This window comes from Thermobia domestica, chromosome 12 (assembly GCF_964235325.1).
Source record: "Thermobia domestica chromosome 12, izTheDome1.hap1.1, whole genome shotgun sequence".
Classification (NCBI taxonomy): domain Eukaryota; kingdom Metazoa; phylum Arthropoda; class Insecta; order Zygentoma; family Lepismatidae; genus Thermobia; species Thermobia domestica.
This window is the reverse complement of record NC_137465.1, coordinates 226,456,405-226,476,968: the sequence shown is the minus strand read 5'-3', so window position 1 is coordinate 226,476,968 and position 20,564 is coordinate 226,456,405. Positions and strand designations below refer to the sequence as shown.

At 35.7% G+C, this 20,564-nt stretch overlaps 1 protein-coding gene across 4 annotated transcripts in view; it reads right to left on the bottom strand.

Annotated features, from left to right (window-relative positions):
• LOC145667070 (ABC transporter G family member 23-like) overlaps positions 1-20,564 on the bottom strand; it is a 128,529-nt gene that overhangs the window by 28,052 nt on the left and 79,913 nt on the right. For all 4 annotated transcript variants that reach the window (XM_081734769.1, XM_081734770.1, XM_081734771.1 and 1 more), the window contains exons 11-12: positions 11,533-11,713; positions 248-468 (exon numbers count right to left, since the gene is read on the bottom strand). In XM_081734769.1, the coding sequence (XP_081590895.1) occupies positions 248-468; positions 11,533-11,713 (402 nt within the window). The remainder of the gene's footprint in view (positions 1-247; positions 469-11,532; positions 11,714-20,564) is intronic.

The following is a 20,564-nucleotide window of genomic DNA, read 5'->3' as shown; positions in this document are numbered from 1 at the left end:
AACTATTGCAATTTTCCACGTACGACTATCAGAAAGCCGTCTTCTAAAGTAAAAGGTGAGCAAGATTTTTAACAAGATTGTACGTATCATATTTTGCCAGCTTAGTATAGATGTAGCTTTTTAAAATGCTATTACAACTATGTTCTAAACAATTTAGTTTTCTTCAAGTGCTTAAAAGTAGCCTGAACTCTAGTTGGAATGATTCTAACTAAGTTTTAATAATTTACATCATTTTCTTTCAACATACCACTAGGAAGGCCATGTTAGATAAGTCGGTATTTTTTTCCACTGCTCTTTGTGTTTCTTTATCGGCATTAAGAAGAATACCAGTTTTGTTCCAGTTCCTTTCTAGGTTTCGTGATTTTCTTTGTTTCATTTCTTCTGATAGAATATAGTCAATTAAGTCTTTGCGGTAATTATTATAGGCACGTTGTACAAGACGTTTGGCATAAAAACCTGTTTGTTGATCTAAAATTAAACAGAAAGTATACAATTGAGTTAGCCACCTGTTTTGTCAGCTTAAATTCGGATCTTTAATTAAAAACTCTTTATTTCCAATCATTCTTCTAATTTCAATAAATTTAAGCTGAAAGAGTGGGGCCAAGTTTAGCCTCATGAATTTGCCCGAACGTGATTGCAATCGATATCAGTTTCCGATGCGTAGAACCCGCCTGTGAAGGAACCAGAGTGGTCAGATGCACTGTTCCTGAAATATCGCGTTCCAAATGTGTGAGATGCCTTGAAATAACGCCAGAATCGAGGTTAACATCGACGTGGCAGTTTAGTTTAGAAAACTCAATCAGAAAATCCTCATCATCGGAAGCATTTTCAATGTGAAGAGACTCGCACGTACAGTTGTAGGCAATGATTGCCGTTCTACTTACCTTCGTCTTGTCCATCAGCACAAATATGTAATGCTCGGTTCGATTTCGGTTCGACTTCATTTTTGCCTTAACCAGAATGGGTTCGAAGTCGCTGAAATCAATCTGAATGCCAAGCCCGGCCCGCACTGGTCTTGACAACGAGTTTAATACGATATGGTGTTACGTCTGTGAACAATGTAACGTGTTAGCTCCACACTTTATACAAATACCCACGGGGTGTGAAGAGATCTCGCAGCTGCGCCTCGATATTGGCTCCATCTCGTTGCATCCCACACCTTTGGAACGCAATATCTCAGCAACGATGCATCTGAACACTCTGGTTTTTTCACAGTCGTGTTCTACGCATCGGAAGTTATCGGTTGCACTCAAGTTCGGGCAAATTCATGGGAAGATGAAATTAGGGCTCCAGGCTAATGCTTTGTTGACCACACTCTTTGCGCTACAACGTCGAATTGAAGATTATAACACATCAATTACCAATAGAGTAACGTGATATGTAACTGAAATATTTGTTTGCAGTAGAATAAGAAATAGTACATCGAAGTACAAATCCTTTCAGGTTAGAAAGAAAAAAATTAACTACAAGCAGCAAATAAGTTCAAAGGTACACAACACAACTGGTGCTTAACTATGTGCTTTTTCGCTGTTCAAAACTTCTAAACTTTTGAGTTGCATTGAAACCGAGAAGTCCCGATTAAATATATACAATTTGGTAGTTGCGCTACAAGAGAGTAGCTACTACTATTAACACGGAAATCTCCGAGTTCCGAAGGAGGTATAGTCAAACCACTTAACTTCTCAAGTAGCTATTTATGGCATTAGTAACACAGTATTGTTTTTTTAAAATATCTGTTATAGGTTAATGACTGAAACGATTTAAGTTTGACATATTATCTTTCGATGACAGACATTTAGCTCAGCTACAAACACTGATTTATGCTTGACTAATAAAACTTGTGTCGTTATTTAGTTATGTTGTGATTGGTAACGCTGAATTCGTGCTTTAAAGTTAAAATCCAATTGTCAAAAGATGAAATTCCGAGTCGTGTATCGCTACATTTTAGAATGGGTACAGTCTACACATTGCCTCTATAATGAATCCCAATGCTTGCCTCGTGTACGTTTACAAAATTTGTCAACACATCTCTAATTTTTGGAAGATATCTTCATGTCACTGACTTTTTAAAATTGATCACAGAAATCATTCGGTTGTGTTTATATACAAGGAGAGTAAACCTCCTTCTGACTATATACCAGCATCTCTTTCACACCTTTCTTTCGGCGTCAAGATACAAAGTGTAGTCAAACATAGCGTGATTTTTTTGTCTGTAATTTTAACACCTTCTTTTTGACGTTCTTATAACCAGGGAATGTATGAGGCACCTGCTACTTCATTGTCCAAAGATGTTGGTGCACAGGTTTAGTTCCTTGATACGTGACAACTTGATTGGTGACTTGAGAGTCGACGTGATGCATCTTCAACTTCTTCGTCTGACTCGTATTTCCCCTCTTCTGGAAACGAAAGAGAAATGATAAGTAGTCGTCATTCTTGTATTTGCCAGTGATTACTTCAAACATACATTTTGCAAACTTCTCTTTACATATCGCATCACTTTGAAGCCCTGAAATGAGACTTCCTCTTCCATTCTTTTACGAAGACAAATGTCAAATTATCCATACTTCTCCTGCTTTTTCATAATAAGTGACGGCGTCATAGGCTCGCCAGAAAATTTCGCAGAAGAGTCAAGAAAAAATGGAAGTTATTTTTATTGCTTCTGCTGTGAGATACCTAACATCGTGAGGTAATTGTGAAGATGCTTCGATTAGACTTCGGTCGTGTAAGCTAGAAATAATACCGTCTATAAGACACTGCGCTGATTATGCATCAAACAGTTGAATGTTGGCCGTCTGGCAGGACAGACCTTTTCATAGATTGAGGGGTCAGAAAATTTAGTCTACTTGTATATGAAAGGTAGTTGACGCAACTTCGACAAGCTATTACGAACGATCAATGTAAAATCTTCAATATTCCTGTGGTAAATATAATGATTGTATTAGACATCTTGATATTTCTGGCAATTATGATAAAAGTTTGTACTTAGATCAAAAGTTAATGCTTTTCAAATATACAAAACAAAAACCTTGCATAGTGGAAAATATGCTAGACTGGGTAAAAACTATTTTTCAAAATCACTGCATTATTATTTGAGAGCCTATTTAACCCTTTCGTGGGCCAATTTTTTCTACAAGTGATGGAACGATACCTCCTCCATGTTACCTAACACACACTCAAAAGAACCAAGCATCAAAAATTATTTCAATAGTGCAATTTACATTTCTATGGTGAAAACGACTGATAACTAATGGGAATATCGCTTCCCAGTGGAGCAAATAAGAGCAGACTTAGGTTCCCTTGGCGGGAACTCCTCTTCCCATTGCCCACGGGTATTTAATTAAGGCAAGAGAATGAATCTTGCTGCAAAATCATCTATAGCTCACGCAGTATCTACTTATAAACTAGCCAGTTTACACACAATGATATAAATAAAATGATAAAATAATAATTTTAACTAACTTTTTAAATAAATGTGGACGAATTAATTATTATATTAGTAATTATGCTATGTTTTGTGTTACTTTTTGACTCTTCACACAAAAATAAAATTATAAGATCATTATACTAGCTTCTAAAAACACACATAAGTACTAAAACAGAGAATGTTAGTACCAAACAGCTTGAATCAATTGAAGAACCTAGCTTGATTCAATGAAGTCCGAAATCGCTGAAGTGGACAAAACCCACTTTAAAGTTGAAAAGCATGATAAAATCCGTACTATTTGATTATGTCGCATCTACGAACCATAAAAATTTTAATAAGTAGTGGTTATTAGATAATACTAATTTATATACTGGTTCAAACTGTGAGAAAGAACTGAGAGATCCCCCAAGAGTACTTAATCCGGTAACGGTCGACAGGTGAGCCAGCCTTGTGAGGTCAGAGACCTATGGCGCCGTCTACCTGCCTCTTGATGTATCTAGTGTGCCGAAGTCAAGTGTGAACATTTCATTCGTTTCAATTGGAGTTGACTTAATCCCATCATGGCCGGCCCCAAGCCCGTGGTGAGAAAGGGGTAGGGACCTTCGTTAGCAGCATACCTGTTGCATGTATTATGGCAACCGTGTGCCAGTGGGACTTGGGAACAAGTTAATATCTCGAATGTCTAGCACCCCGGGCAGCTCTAACTCATAGGCTGTCTTGAAAGCTGGACAACAATCTATTGGCCGAGGTGAGGCTTCGTCTACCCTCCGAAATGGGCGACTAATTCGTGCCATTGGATCCGGAGGAGTACGTGTGAGCTGGTCACGTCCTCAGCGAGGTAGGTAGTTTTTAATTGCCACCCCTACCGGCGAAGGTGAGGCTTCGGTTATCGTCCGAAATGGGCAACTTAGGCCGTGCGCCTGGATTCGGGAGAAAGGCTTCATCGCACCCCAAGACGTATGAAAGAGTGGGTAGTTGGTGTGCCCAGTGAGGTGGATCCAACGCCTTACCGGGAGGATGATGTGGGAACTACCCTCAAAGAGCGCGTAGTACGTGCACTTGGGTCCGGGATGGGATACTTACTATCCTAACGCACACTCGTACCTCAGAAGCGCTGAGGAAGTGAGGGACTCTTTGTTCCAGTTTTCTTTATCATTGCTGAGTGCAGGATCTCCATGACCCTACCGGGGTATCTGCCGCTTCCAAATGTCCATTGTATTTAAAGGGAGACAGTCTACATTAGCCATTGGGTCTGGTAATGTACGGTGTGCCTCTACCGTAATTAGAGAAAGTCCAGTATTGCTTGGTCGATCCTACCGGGATGGGAGTGTCGGATTCCGGCTGACGAGGGGACTAAACGGAGGTGGGGAGATAAAAATCCCAGTTATCTGGGTAACCGTTCTGACCCCCCTGAAGGGAGGAAACTCTACTCGATATGGGCCGACACCAAACTCAGATGGGGACTTAACACGTATCATGGGACCCGGGATGAGATACGGGAGTATCACGGCGTGTACGTGGTACCGCTACACACGAAGGCGGTTGCCAGTTGAACGTTAGATGTAGGCAGGGCCGGGATTGAACAAGCTCCCTCGGGTATACCTGGGGCTTCCGGATTGGGTTGGACTCTGCCGGGCTTGGTCATAGCGGCTCATGGGAGCCAATCCCAGGAATCTGGGTAACGGTGAACATGGGCGGGAGGTGAGCTTGCCTCATACAGCTCAGGCACCATACCTGAAGGACTCGCTCGCTAGCAGTCCGCCTCCACCAGTAGGTAACTGGTTGGTGGGACTTTGGCTCTGCCGCGGAGTGGGTGTATCCCACTCCCTTAGAGAATGAGTGTATTCTTTATTGCTGTTTTGAGGTAAAAATGTTCTGGTCTTCGGAAAACAGATAACCAAAGATGTTGGTTCGAACCTCCAAGCCAACCTTAGCAATTCGGGAAAAATTGTACAGATGTGGTTTTCTTCTTTTAAATATAATAAAACATGTTGAAATGGTATTAAATGAAGAAGAATGTAACATTGATTGAAACACGTAATGAGACTATATTTCGAATCTACGTATTCACATGATCGTTTTGTCATTTTGATTTCCATGCGGAAAAGAACATGTATGTATATAAAAGATCATTTTCATATGTAAAAGAATATTTCCAACAAAAGTAAAAAGACAGGGAACGTAATTCTCGTATGTATCCATAGAAAATATTAATCAAAGGAGATAAAACAGGGTTTGCAATCGATATGAATATCATTGTCTTGGAAATTCAGTTATATTTTCTTAGAAGGAGCTTCCCAAGAGTTGTCATGTTAGCTCAGTGATAAATCGCAAGAGTTCAAATATTGAGATCGTGAGTTCGATTCCCGTTCAGATCAAATTTTTGTATGATAATGCATGAAAATTATGTAAAATAATTACATTAAAGTCATCAGTTATATATATTTATATAATCATTTCAGGACATACGTTATTATGTTCAATATATAATATCTAAGATGTGTCAGGTGTTGACAGAACGTCGGGTATATCATACAGGGTTGTAGGTAACTCTATCGTAAAACTTTGGGAGGTGCTTCCTTATATGAAATGAAAGAAAAAAGTTCTAATAAACATGGGACGAAAAACATATCCTTTTAGAGTTATTAACCGCCGAAAATTCAAAAATTCACGTTTCGAAACGCTCTACCTTAGAAACTACAAGACCGATCCCAAGCGGTTTAAGGAATTACAGAGGAACTAGTATGCGATCTATCTAAATATCCACATTTTACCATCCTCCGATATCGACAAAATGAACGCGCCATTAATACTTAAAGGAGTATCCCTATACCTGAACTTCCTTTTTACAGTTCGTTTCGCCAATAATGGACCACGGTAGAACATAGATATTCGACAAAATGAACGCGCCATTAATACTTAAAGGAGTATCCCTATACCTGAACTTCCTTTTTACAGTTCGTTTCGCCGATAATGGACCACGGTAGAACATAGATATTTAGATAGAGCGCATACTAGTTCCTTTGTAATTCCTTAAACCGCTTGGGATAGGTCCTATAGTTTCTAAGGCAGGGCGTTTCGAAACATGATTTATCAAATTTTCGGCGGTTCATAACTCTGAAAGGAGAGGTTTTTCGACCTATGTTTATCAGAACTTTTTTCTTTCATTTCATATAAGGAATCACCTCCCAAAGTTTGTGGTGCAGTCACCTACCATCCTGTATGTGAAGATTAAATATAAATTAAGAAAATGGTAAATAAGTTGTGTAGTGTACTTATAAGCAGCTACTTTTCAAACGAAGGTAGCTTCTCAATATTCGTATTACAGCATGTGATTTACGTTCTTCAAATGTAGTCAGAGACGTAGAGCATATACAAAATCGGATCGTGGTTCCAGACAAAAAAAAAAAAAAAAAAAAAAAAAAACCTTGCCAGTCCCGTAATAAACTCACGACTCCCAAAGGACACGTGAATAGACTGAAATTGTGTTTTAAAAAGCAAGTCACAGCGGAACGTCTTTAGATAGGATTTTAGTTCAATATTCTGATATGCTTTGTGTATGGAAGTGTGATGAATTGTTGCTCTCAGTCTCTCTTATCTGTATTTATATATATATATATATATAAAAGTGGATGTATGTATGTATATGTGTGTATGTGTGTTCCAATATAATTCTGGTATGCCTAGAATGATTTTAACCCTATCAGAAACCAAGACTCGGATTTATATGGATTTTCAAACTTCCTATTTGGTGTGTTTTTTGCATAATACAATACATATGTGAATATAAATAGAAATATGGAATACAGTATTAGAATATATTGTACTAAATGTACTCACTTGCTATGAAATGCCTAAGAGTATAAGTTACACATACAGAGGTGAAACGCTAAAATATATATTTATGTATATAAGGAGACTAGTCAAATACACACCTTAAAGAAAATTACACATTGTAATGTATGTGATGAAGGTATGCATTGCGAAAACTATAACACTATTATTTACTAGAAGTGATTTATTTTCGTGATATTTTCTTTTTGAATAAAATTACACAATGTAAAATACATGCGAATAAAATATGTACCACTTATAAAAATTCGTAATTTTCTAGGGAGCCGCAAATCACTACGGATCCAATATTATAGTAGTATTGGCCTGACTTGATCGAAGTTTGGACTTTGACCCGATCTTTGTGACGTCATAGGTCAAAGATCAATGACCTTGGCCCGGGATCAATGACCTAGGGGTACTTAGGACCACCCCCTCTAGATTTTGGCAGGGGTACCTTAGCTCACCCCTAAATTTTGGCAGGGGTACCTTGGCTCACCCCCTAAATTTTGGCAGGAGTACCTAGGACCACAACCTTTAAATTTTGGAAATTCCCAAGTCTAAAAATTTGGTATGGGTTTGGGAGGGGTATCTTTGCTCATCCACTCAGTTTTAGAAATTGTTTAATATAAGCATTTGGTATCATAGTACAGGACTTCAATATGTACCACTATAAATTTGGATGGTCCAACTTGTTCCCTTTTATGGGTAAAGAACTACCAAAAATCAAATTTCGGAGGTTATTGACCCCCTTTGGTAAGGATTTAGCACGTTATATGGGCATGTACAGAGGTTTATTACCTTTATATGTTTATGGTCCCTTTTAAATTTGGGAATTATCAAATAACAAAATTCGGTAAACGTTTTCTAGGACCCATTGTACATGATGGAGTCCCTTTTATGGCCAACTATTCAAATTTTAAAGGTTATTGACCTATTTTATCTTTTTGATACGGCTTTATTATTGAATGAGTACAGGATTTATTACTTTTTCATAAGACACAGGTGTATTTGTGTACCAATCTTAAATTTTGGGAGGGGTACATTTCTTATTGTTAAATTAATAATTGTTCTTAGAATTGGGTGGTATCTCATTCTTTGGGTAAATCATAGTCAAATATGAGTATGGTCACGTGATCTGTTATTGACCTATGATGAGATTAGGAGTCCAGGACATTGGTACATTTAAACTCTGTAGGATAATTTGAGAATTGCCAAAATGAAATTACGTCATTGGTTTTGATTATTCCCGCAAAATATAAACGTAAGCAATACGATGTACCACGTGATTGACCTTGAGAGGTAGTGTACAGGGATTCATTTCCTTTGTTGTGGTACTTCTTAAGTTTGAGTATACACTTCTAGAAAACAGTTGGTTCTACTAAGGTAAACAATTGACGGACATTATTGACCTTATTGAACATATAATGATATGATTAATTCTAAGATTTAGGTATATCGAGAGAAGTATTCTTTAAGTTTGGGAATTGTGATAAAGAGAATTTTAGCATCAGGGGCGAAATTTGAAACAATACTTTGAACTTTAGTCACAGCTCATAGTCTAAGACCATTGGTGGTGGTTGATTTGACCTTGAGCTTTAGAAATCTGATAGCTAACCTTAATGAATCTTATGACACATAGTCTAAAGGCAATAAATGCTACAACACTGAAATTTAGTCACACCGAAAGGTGATGTAATCTGACACTGGCAAAGTTATTGTTGATGCAATTTGATTGATTGATCACTATCTTTCGTGCAATCTGATTGGATGATGATTATCAAATCTTTGCTGCATTCAGTTTTAAGTTTTGCTTAACATTTATTGATTACTGTTTAAAAATCTTGGTTTCGTTCAACATTTTACACTCACTGATAAATAAGATCAAAACCGTTTATTTATTAATCGAATAGTTAAAAAGCGGATAAAGTTTGACGGTTAACCGTAAAATTTTTAGTTTGGTAATTTTTTGTTTGAATTTTTTTATGAACATTTTTTCGTTTCAAAATTTTTTGTTTGAAATCTTTTTGTTAATTTTTTTCGTTTCAAAATTTTATTTGAAAATTTTTGTTTAAAATTTTTTGTTTGAATTCTTTTTATTTTTTGATTTTTTTCGTTTCAAATTTTTGTTCGAAAATTTTGTTCGAAATTTTTTGTTTGAAATTTTTCGTTTAATTTTTTTTGTTTGAAATTTTTTGTTTCAATTTTTGTTTGAAATTTTAGTTTGGAAAATTTTGGTTTGAAATTTTTTCGTTTGAAAGATTTTGTTTGAAAATTTTTTTGAAATTTTTCGTTTCCAAATTTTTTGTTCAAAAAATTTTGTTCGAATTAGGGAACATATTTGATAATTAGGGAACACAAACATAAAGGTATCAAACCTCTGTACATACCCATATAACGTGCCAAATCCTTATAAAAGGGGGTCAATAACCTCCGAAATTTGATTTTTGGTAGTTCTTTACCCATGAAAGGAAACAAGGTGGACCATCCAAATTTATAGTGGTACATATTGAAGTCCTGTACTATGATACCAAATGCTTATATTAAACAATTTCTAAAACTGAGTGGATAAGCCAAGATACTCCTCCCAAATTTTTAAAGGGGTGCATCAATGTACCCATGTCTTATGATAGGAAATGAACCCCTATACATGACTATATAACCATATAAGGTAATTAGACATCATCAAAGGAGATAAATTGGGCCAAAAACCAAACACGTGGTACAACATATTGCTTATGTTTATATTTTGGCAATTTTTTACCCATGAAAGGTAACAAGGTGGACCACCCAAATTTATCATGATACATGTTGAGGTCATCTACTATGATACCGAATGCTTAAATTGGAAAATTTCCGAAATTTAAGGGGTGGGCCAAGATACCCCTCCTCAAAATTTAAAGGAGTGCATCAATGTACCTATGTTTTATGATAGGAAATGGACCCCTATAATGATCATATAACCATATAATGTAATAGGACCTCATCAAAGGGGATAAATTGGGCCAAAACAAAACACATGTTACAACGTATTGCTTACGTTTATATTTTGGCAATTTTGTTCCCCTAAAGGGAACGAGGTGGACCACCCAAATTTATAGTGATCTATATTAGGGTCCTATACTATAATACAAAATGTTTAAATTGGGCAATTTCCAAAATTAAAGGGGTGGGCCAAGGCACCCCCTCCCAAAAATTTAAAGGGATGCACAAATGTACCTATGTCTTACGGTAGGAATGGACACCTGTATTCTCCCATATAAGTATATGAGGTAATAGGACCTCATCCAAGGGGATAAAATGAGCCAAAAACCAAACACGTGGTTGTACTAATATTTGGCAATTTTGTACCCCTAAAAGGGAACGAAGTGGACCACCCAAATTTATAGTGATCTATATTAGGGTCCTGTACTGTTATGCCAAATGTTTAAATTGGGCAAGTTCCAAAATTTAAGGGGTGGGCCAAGGTACCCCTCCCAAAAATTTAAAGGGGTGCACAAATGTACCTATGTCTTACGATAGGGAATGGGCACCTGCATACGCCCATATAACCATATAAGGTAATAGGACCTCATCAAAAGGGGATAACTTAGGTCAAAACCAAACACATGTTTGTACTAAAATTTGGCAATTATTTACCCATGAAAGAGAACAAGGTGGACCCCCAATACTAATAGAAGTACATACAATAGTCCTAAGCTACCATACCCAATTTTTAGATTTGGCAATTTCCAAAATTTAAGGGGTGGGCCAAGGTACTCCTCCCAAAATTTTAAATAGGTGCATTAATGTACTCATATCTTATGAAAGCTAATGGACCCCTGTATACGCCCATATAACTATATAGGGTAATAAGACCTCATCAAAGGGGATAAATTAGGTCAAAAACCTCCGAAATTTGAATTTTTGGCAATTTTTTACCCATGAAAAGGAACAAGGTGGATCCCCAATACCAATAGAGGTACATACTATGGTTCTAGGCTACCATACCAAATTTTTAGATATGGCAATTTCCAAAATTTAAGGGGGTGGTCCTAGGTACCCCTATCAAAATTTAGGGAGTGGGCCAAGGTACCCCTGCCAAAATCTAGGTCATTGACCCTTGACCTATGACGTCACAAAAAGTTGGGGTCAAAGTCCAAACTTCGATTAAGTCAGGCCAATACTACTATTATCTTCTCACCTGCTTTTACAGCTTCGGGAGGGTGTTGTCATCAAAGGAATCCTGACTAAAATCTTATACTAGAAATAACTAAGAAAGTAAAGAAAATAAATACCTGCTTCATCCAGAGTCACTCTGAGCTGCGTCTTTCTCATATTTTTGATTATTGATTCCGGAATGACAGTTTCTGTAATATTTCTAGATGCATTAGTGAATGTAAGTGGTATGACTAATACCCCTATTGCTTTTCCCTGTTGTACTTTTCTATAAGCTGAATTATTATCTGACGTAAGTTCCTAAATTTGAGAACAGACATATTTTAACTAGCAACCAAATTACATGTGGTTAATTCTTCTACAATTCAAACAACGAGGATATAAGTTCGACTCTTTTATGTATTCTATGATTCAATTAAATATATATAGTGGCATATCTAAGATTTTCTTTTGGGGGAGCTATGCCCAACACCTGAAAAAATAAGCACATATAATTTTCCTTTTCACCCTTTAAAACCAAAACATACAGGAGCGTCATTGGGGGAAGCAGGGGGGACAATTGCCCACCTGAGTTTGAGAATATATTTTAATCGATTGTCTACTAATATACTACAAAAAAACGTGAAACTTGTATGTCTGTGGAGGGTCTTACACCCCCCAGACAAATGAAATGACGCCCCTGCAAACACACATTGGATATTTATAATCTCATTTTAATTTAAATGATTTCATTTTACAAAAATGGAAATATTCAGTTTTATCTGTGTACATTTCTATCTGAAAGAAAATGAGACAAGTTCAAGCTGAAATATACTGATTGCAGTTTTGGTGGCAAGAATTGCAGAAGATGAATTTTATGTCATACACACAGAAATTTAGCAGTGGATCTAACCTTTTATTCTATTGATAGAAGAAAAGGAAGCATCCTTTTGGCCTCCCTAATTTCCCGGGCTACTTATTCCCCCTTCTTGATTTTATTGAATTCAAGCATTTACCTTTCTTTATTACTAAACAATGTTATTATTCCTTTGCTATAATAACTAAAGTCCCGTTATGCTGATCGGTAACACTAGTTTTACTTATCAGCTCCTCTTAGTTTTGGTGTTTCTAACGACGACTGACTTGAATCACAACTAACAACAGTCGAAAGTATGATAGAAGAAATGAAAGAAAGTAACAACTAATAAGAAAAACAGAAGAGTAGAATGGACAAAAGAAAGATAAAAAGAACGCAGTTCTTAAATGGAATAAAATTTGACAAATAGAGTATTATTTCTGAACAAAGAGCATAAGGAAATATAAAGTCAATAAAATTCTTAAAAATGATAAGAAGGATTATTGTTGTACGTGGAATGCGAAAAACTAACACATTTATTTCGGAGGGGTTGAGCCCCATATCCCTCTAAATACGCTGCTGTATATATATGGATATGGATGGATATAAGAGTCGAACTTATATCCTTGTATATATATATATATATATATATATATATATATATATATATATATATATATATATATATATATATATATCATTTGCCATTTACATACAGTATCAATAGACTTCGGATAGTTATACATTTTGCATGTTACACATCTAAACGCCTATTTATCGCATTTTTAGCAGATATTGCATATTTTTCCTGCATTTGTTTCTTTATCGCATATTTTATGGTTTCTGCTTGAAAGAAGACCACAATTTGTAAGTCAACATGGAAATATGAATCATTCATCGCTGATTTCTTTCATCAATGCACCTCTACTGCGAAGGAAATTATATTTTTGCATAGGTTTTTTTTTTATCTGGTTAGGTGATCTTGCACATGCTACGAAATATCTTTGACGAAATTTCTTACAATGGAAAGCAGTTCAAACGGAGGTCGCTCCAGCAGTTATCTATTGATGAGATCACTCCAGCAGTTATCTATTGATGAGATCACTCCAGCAGTTATCTATTGATGAGATCACTCCAGCAGTTATCTATTGATGAGATCACTCCAGCAGTTATCTATTGATGAGATCACTCCAGCAGTTTTGAAGAGGTAAGTAAGCTAGTTATTTGATATATATCTGTCTGGTTTCAATTTAATATGCGAAAGAGTAGGGATCGTCGTTCACCATAAAACAAGTATTTTACAGAATTTGAAAACTTTACTACTTTACTACCGATCAGTGTCATTTTGTAACTTTTTTGAAATTACAGTGAGTGTGGGGAAAAGGTTCCAAGTAACTCAACACCTAATGACTTCAAAGCATGTAAAGAACAAGGAACTGAAAATTAAAAGCAAGGAACAGCAGACTGTAATCAAAGTATCAATTAACAAATCAAGACCTCAACGATCTCAGTTCAGCGAAGATTTCTATCGGGCTAGCGTCAGCAAATATTCCATTGGTAAAATTCAAAGTAATAAATTTGCAGAACTTTTAGAAAAATACACTAAACAGCCATCACCAAATGAATCTATCCTAAGAAAATATTACATCGCGATGTTATATAGTGAAACTTTGAGTGAGTTTAGAAAGAAAGCAACGAACAATAGTATGTGGGTTTCTTTGGATGAAACCACTAATCCTTATGCAAAGGTGCGTGTCAAATTTTGTGTTTGGTATACTAGATGTTCAAGAAGACAAGGGATATTCTTATTTAATTGCTTTGCGTGTTCTGGAAAATGTTAACCATTCGAGTATTGCAGCCTTTTTAAATGACTCTTTTGAGTTTTTTGTAGCTTTCGTGTATTGCCTATAATTGGGTGTTTGTGGTATATACAGATGCAGCTTCTTATACGAAAAAGGCTGTAACGTGTCTTTACGTTTTATATCCAAAGCTGATCCATGTAACCAGTGCAGTGCACGGGCTTCATCGTGTAGTTAAAGTGGTTCGTACATTTTATCCAAAAGTAACTTGTGTGATTTCTTCTGATTGTGTCAAAAAAAAAAAAAAAAAAACGTTTTTCTGAAAGATTAAAGTCTTCACGCTAAGTTCAAGGAACTTGCTGGAAATTTTCGCTGGCCTTTCTCCTATTGTAACCCGATGAGGTACTCGGCTTGATTTGTCAAATAATTTGATGCAAACGATGCAATTTCCATTAAAGAAGCACAAATAGCTTATAGTGCTAATAGCATTAGAGAGGAACTTGCTTTAATTCATTTGAAATTCATGTGTATTTGAAGGACAACCAAAATACTTGAAAAGAGTCTCGCAGACATGATGAGAGTGGAACACTTTTTTTTTTTAGCAGGTGTTGGAAGAACAGAGGTATCGGAAAAGTTCTAATTGTGTTTTCAAAGAACTCCGACTACAACTTTCTACATCAAATTGTTTCAGTTCACGGTGGCAGGGTAAATGTGGGTAATGTTTTCGAACAAATGTGCGTATCCGATATTACAAAATTACAACATGCACCTATTGTTTCGTGCGATGTGGAAAGCGGAATATAAAAAATTTCTTCAAGATAATAGACATAGGTTCATTTTTGAACATTTGAAGTAGTATTTTGTTATTAAGTGCAACAGTAAGTAGTGGTCCTCCCTATTTACCCCCCCCCAAAAAAAAAAACTGCAAATGAAACCATTGTAGTATATGTAACAGAAAGCTATAGCTGTAAAATTAAAAAAAAAAAAAAACTGCTAGTGAAATAATCGTTCTTAAAGGTATATGTACAATCAGGTAAGGTAAAAATGAAACTTCAAATGCGTACTGTTTGATTTAGAATAATAAACAAGTGTTCTTAAAACACGTTATTCAAAGCCATTTCTGTTGTATCTCTTACATTTTAGTGTTATAGACCCTACTTTTAGTTTCGAAGGGCATAGAACTACTTAGAAAAATTTAAGAGTATGTTTGGAAGCATATTATGGCTTTTTTAAGGACACATTTGCGTGCGTATTTTGAGGTATTTTAGTGCATAACTATCCGAAGCCTATATATCAATCTAAGATATATTCTCCATTTTATGAAAACTAAATTTTAAAAAATAAATTGAAGACATTTATTCAGGATTATCGGCATAATGAACATCAGCGCTGTAGGATAAAGGAGACGGTTAATTAATGAAGGGGGATGACTATGGGAGGAGAATGTGGCATCGAACCCAGAAAACCCAGATACAACGTTTACCACCATAGACTCATATCTTCAGGGATCAAACCAGGGACTTCTCATGACAGAGGCGAGTGTTCTACCAGTGACCCACTGTTACACTCAGCATCCATAACACTGCAAACATAATTCCCCCACCCCTTCGTCGTATCCCTTGGAAAATAGTACTAGAAGGTAAGATGAATTGTAAATACATTGTCGTACATTACATAAATTTACCTTCTTTTCAATGCCTACGAAAACTTAAATCATCCCGAAACAAACTTATTTAAAAAAAAACTATATTAATCTTTTGTAAAGGTATTTTAAAAAAGAACTTTAACCAAATAATTTCAGATAATACGTATATATACACAAATTGGGTGTTAGAAATGTTAAAATAATGTGGAAAAATAAAAAAACAAAGATTAGAAAAATACAAATGTGATAATGGATATTACAATACAAAGTGTTACAGCTTGAAGGAACGGTATATTGAGATAATTCCTATGATTAGTTGTTAAAAGTAATTCTAATTCAAGAAAATATAAATAATATCAATTTTCCTTATTTTGAGTTATAATTCAATCTTAAAATATACAGCTTAATAAAAAAAAATGAAAACAACATTCTCAATATTAACACGATACAAGAAATATGTTGTGCATATACGCGACAATGAATATCGTGTACGAAACTACGATTAGTAAATGTAAACTAAAGGGTGGGGATTACTGTACATTTTTCACTTCCATTTCTTAACTTAATCCTGTCTTGTATCGGTCACTATGAAAACATGTGGATATAAAGCATGAACAAAATTATTATAAATGCTTTCTGAGAACTATGCGAAGGTTTAACCCAAAAGTAAAGTAACCGTGTGGATTTTTTATGATAAATTGTTTATTTGATATTATAAGGGTGATCTAGTGTTTAACTACTTGAGTCGTTTTGGACATTTTAAAAATATTATCCCAAGAAGAATTAAGCTTAGTTAACCAGCATAAGAAGAGAAGATATATATGAAAATCCTCAATAGACGTTCGGATATATGAAATAAACTATGCTATAATTCAGAACAGGTATTCAAAAGTCTTGAAAAACACAAAGACTCTCCCTAGAGACATTTTCTCTTATCATAACCTTGTGCTGACAGAAGTGATCATTTACTGAAAATTTTACCAGAACAAAGTAGACAAGAAAAAGCTGAATACTGAACTTGAAAAACGAGGAAGAAATACTTTTATACAAAGCTTCGAGGAAAGAGCACCTGAAGATAATGATAAGCGGAGAGGAGAATCCAAAACTTTGCATACTGCAAGCTGCAGTAAAAAAGGATGTGACCACAAACAACAGTTAAGAAACAATGGATTACAAAACAAACAATGCAGAACCCAAGAAAAAAGACAAAGTGAAAACAGCTTAAAACGGAACAGTTCAAAAATATTTATAGGAAGATTAATAAGGAGAACAAACGTAAACAGGTAGAGAGGAACGGAAGAGATTCTTTACGAAACGAAATGAGTACATAGAAGAATTAGAAAGAGTTGGGAAATACAAAAAAAGTTACAAGAAGGTGAAATATATGGAACGTCGGAGGAAACAAGGAGGTATTACTATGACAATAGAATTAGAAAATACCAGCAAGAGGAGTGAAGATGTAAAGAACATGTGAAGGACTTGAATGAGTAGGGAAAGACTAATGTTGTTTAAATATTCAGGAAGAAAATTTACGTCAGGAGGATAATGGTCGGAAGGAGAATAAAAGGATGAATACTGACAAGCCTTATGAGTATGAGGCGATGTCAGTGTTCAAAATTTCCGTAAATGAGACGCAGGGAGCCGAGCCTAACGCCATTTGATAGTTGACAGTTGAAACTAGTAGATATGCAGAAAGTGTTGGAATTCTTATAATCAGACGTAAGGTAATGTGCCGTGAAGAGGAGTAAACCTCCGCAAAACTGTTACATTTTACAACCTTATTTCCACAGAGGTGCAAATGCTGCGAAGTTCTGTAAAATTATGTGTTGTTTGTAATGGCAAGATACATTATTGAAAGAAATAGCAAAATGATCGTTCAATCGCTTTCGTTCTGGAAATTTTTATGTCCAAAATGCTCCTCGCAGTAGGTGACCAGGATTTAAGCAGACATAACCTAAACAATGTTAAACCATTTAGAGAAAGACCATTTTTAAAAGAAGAAGCTCGACATTTGAGTGCCACATGATCTGACTCAAATACATTTATTCGATCGAATTTCATATTTACAGATCTCTGTTGAAACGTAGCGAGTTCAAGCCATTTCTAAACTGATTAATCACGAGTGATGAAAATCGGATGACCTACGACACGTGCGAAAAGGATTGTGCTTAAAGTGACGAGAAGCTCCAAAGTTTTCGGAAAAGGCCGGGAGGTAATGATTAACTTTTGGTAGGGTTGAACGAACACTGTGCATCACAAGCTGTTGCTGCCGGGCAGAACGATAAACTTTGATCTGTACTGTCGACAACTACCACGAGTGTATCTCGGAATTCAAAAGAAACAACGGATGTTTTTCAACAGAAAGATGGTTGTATAGCACACTGACAACGCCAGATTGCATAAATCTTTAATGACTCTTAAGAAATAGAGATAACTTTACTTCTAGGTTTTAATGTATCCACGGTACAGCCGGGACCTGTCACTCTTAAACTATTTGTTTCTCTCTCTGCAAAACTACCTGAATGGTGTTAAATTAGTTCCAAAAGAGAGAGTCGCACTCAAACGGAAGTGCTTATTGCTGAATTCCAGGTCGACGTGTATTTCAATTACCTGAATAAAACAGAACACGTCTAGAAGTTCAAATAATGTATCTATCATGGTTTTCCGATATGTTAGACAACAGACCGTAACCAGCTTGTATACGAAAATTCAGATGAGACAATATAATCCACGTATAAAAGCACACAACAAAAGTTTGGAAGAATAAGCTACCACGTCCGTGAAAGTTAAAATTGCAAATTTTAGCAAATCTTCAAGATGAATTCTGCAATGACAGAGTACCTCATCATATATTCGTACACGAACAAAACATGGGACCGCAGTTGTTCAGTGTTAGAACAATCATTTCTGGCGGGTGGTTCCCTGATTCGATCCCAGCTCCCACAAAGCGAGCTTTGAAGTTGACAAATACCGTATACATCCGTTTTTTCGGGGTTCTTCCGTTTTCTCCCATTTTTGTCATGACAACTTTTATAATCCATTTCATAAACACTCTCTCCCTTAGCCTCGGAACATAAACGTAGGGCATTAAACTAAATTAATTAACAAAACAATACTAAATCTAGATGAGTCTCTTTTTTAAAATCATGCAGTGTGAAGTATACTGCTAAGCGAATGATCAAAAAGAGAGGCAACAAAATATTTCATTATTGGTAGTCTGTATCCCTGTGGTCACCCGAAAATTACATAAATGTCGACGACTATAAACCACCAATCACTAAAATGAACTGTCAAATAACGCGGCACAACCTCTACCTTACGATTCTTCCTTTTTGCTGCAACAAGAAGCTATACTTTCAATTATGTGTTGCCATGGATTGAGCAAATCAGTCCTCATTAACGACGTGTATATATGAAAATTATGTATTAAGGGTTATAGGCAAATGGTTTTGTTTGGGGAACTAGAGTATAAAGTTATGGAACTAGAGTTTAAATCTATTGGGGTTCATGGAATATGGAATTATGAGAGAGGGCAGTACTATCCAAAATCATGATGGGCGGCCTATTCATCGAGTAGATCAATATATTACTGAATTCATTTGGATGGCCCGGTACATATATAGCTTAGGTCACCAATCTCTGCCGCGAACGACTCCAACGAAGAATTAGCATCGCGGCGGAGATTCGTGAGCTACGCTATATCAGTTAAAATGATACTAACAAATTCGTAGAAACCATCCTATAACGTGATTGGATTGCATTGTACGGAAGAGAATTGAAAATAACTGTACTCAATGTAGCATGTCAACATTATGTTTAAATTCTATGTGGGGCAAGCATGCTCAAACATCCACTTTTAGTACAACAACCATTGCAAGTGAACAAGAAGAATTATACGAGAAACTAACATAAATAGATATAGGAGTAAACTGAATGATTGCAGCTAGCCAAATCATTCGTGCCCACTTTCTTGGATGTGACCATTTTGTTAACATCAAATTTCATTACACACATTTGAGAGCATTGTTAAACAGGTTTTTGTATTTAGTTTAACTCACTGAAATTTCGCACAGAAATTATTTTTGGTAATTCCATGAATTAATCTCTCTGTGCTCTTCTCTAAATTGGTCTTTTTCTTCCTTTCCTGACTACGGAGAGTCAATTATCACTACACAGGCTGCAGAAAGAGCTGTCTTCATTGAATCCATGAATTCACACTATATACCTGAAGAAATTCCTATGTTCCTATTAACATGTTACTAGCAATTTCAAATGGATTTTTTGAAATGTTAATAACGAAATTTTACAAAGAAAGTTGTTATTAACGATTTACATATTTCAAAATTCCTCATTAGAAGTTACCAATATTTTATTAGTAACTTTGTTACACTCCACAAGATCCATATGAAAATTTTGAAAATATTTTTGTTATTAACAATGTTTTTGTTATTTTATCGGTGTAAATCAGGTTTTAAGAACTTCTTGCTGTATACCTTCTGCGAATAGAACGAAAATGAACCTGCCTTGAATCACAATACTACTCTTAAAATGGAAGCGTTTAAAACATGAACTATACAAGTATTTGGAAATGTAGCATGAACGAGTTTTATACTTTGATATATATTCCGTCATATTCAGCAAGAAACGAGGCGAGTAGACAATTGAACCACCATAAAACTTGGAGTTCATGTGTAACGAGACGGAAGTGTATGGTGACCGACTATATATGAAGACATATATATTAGTAATGACCCCACGAAGTTTTATTTCTAGGTGTATAACCCCGAAAAAATAACAGTTACTTATCCGAAATAAGACTTCACCTTAAACTCCTAAACCTGCCAAATTTAATAAAAATAGTCTCCACAATAA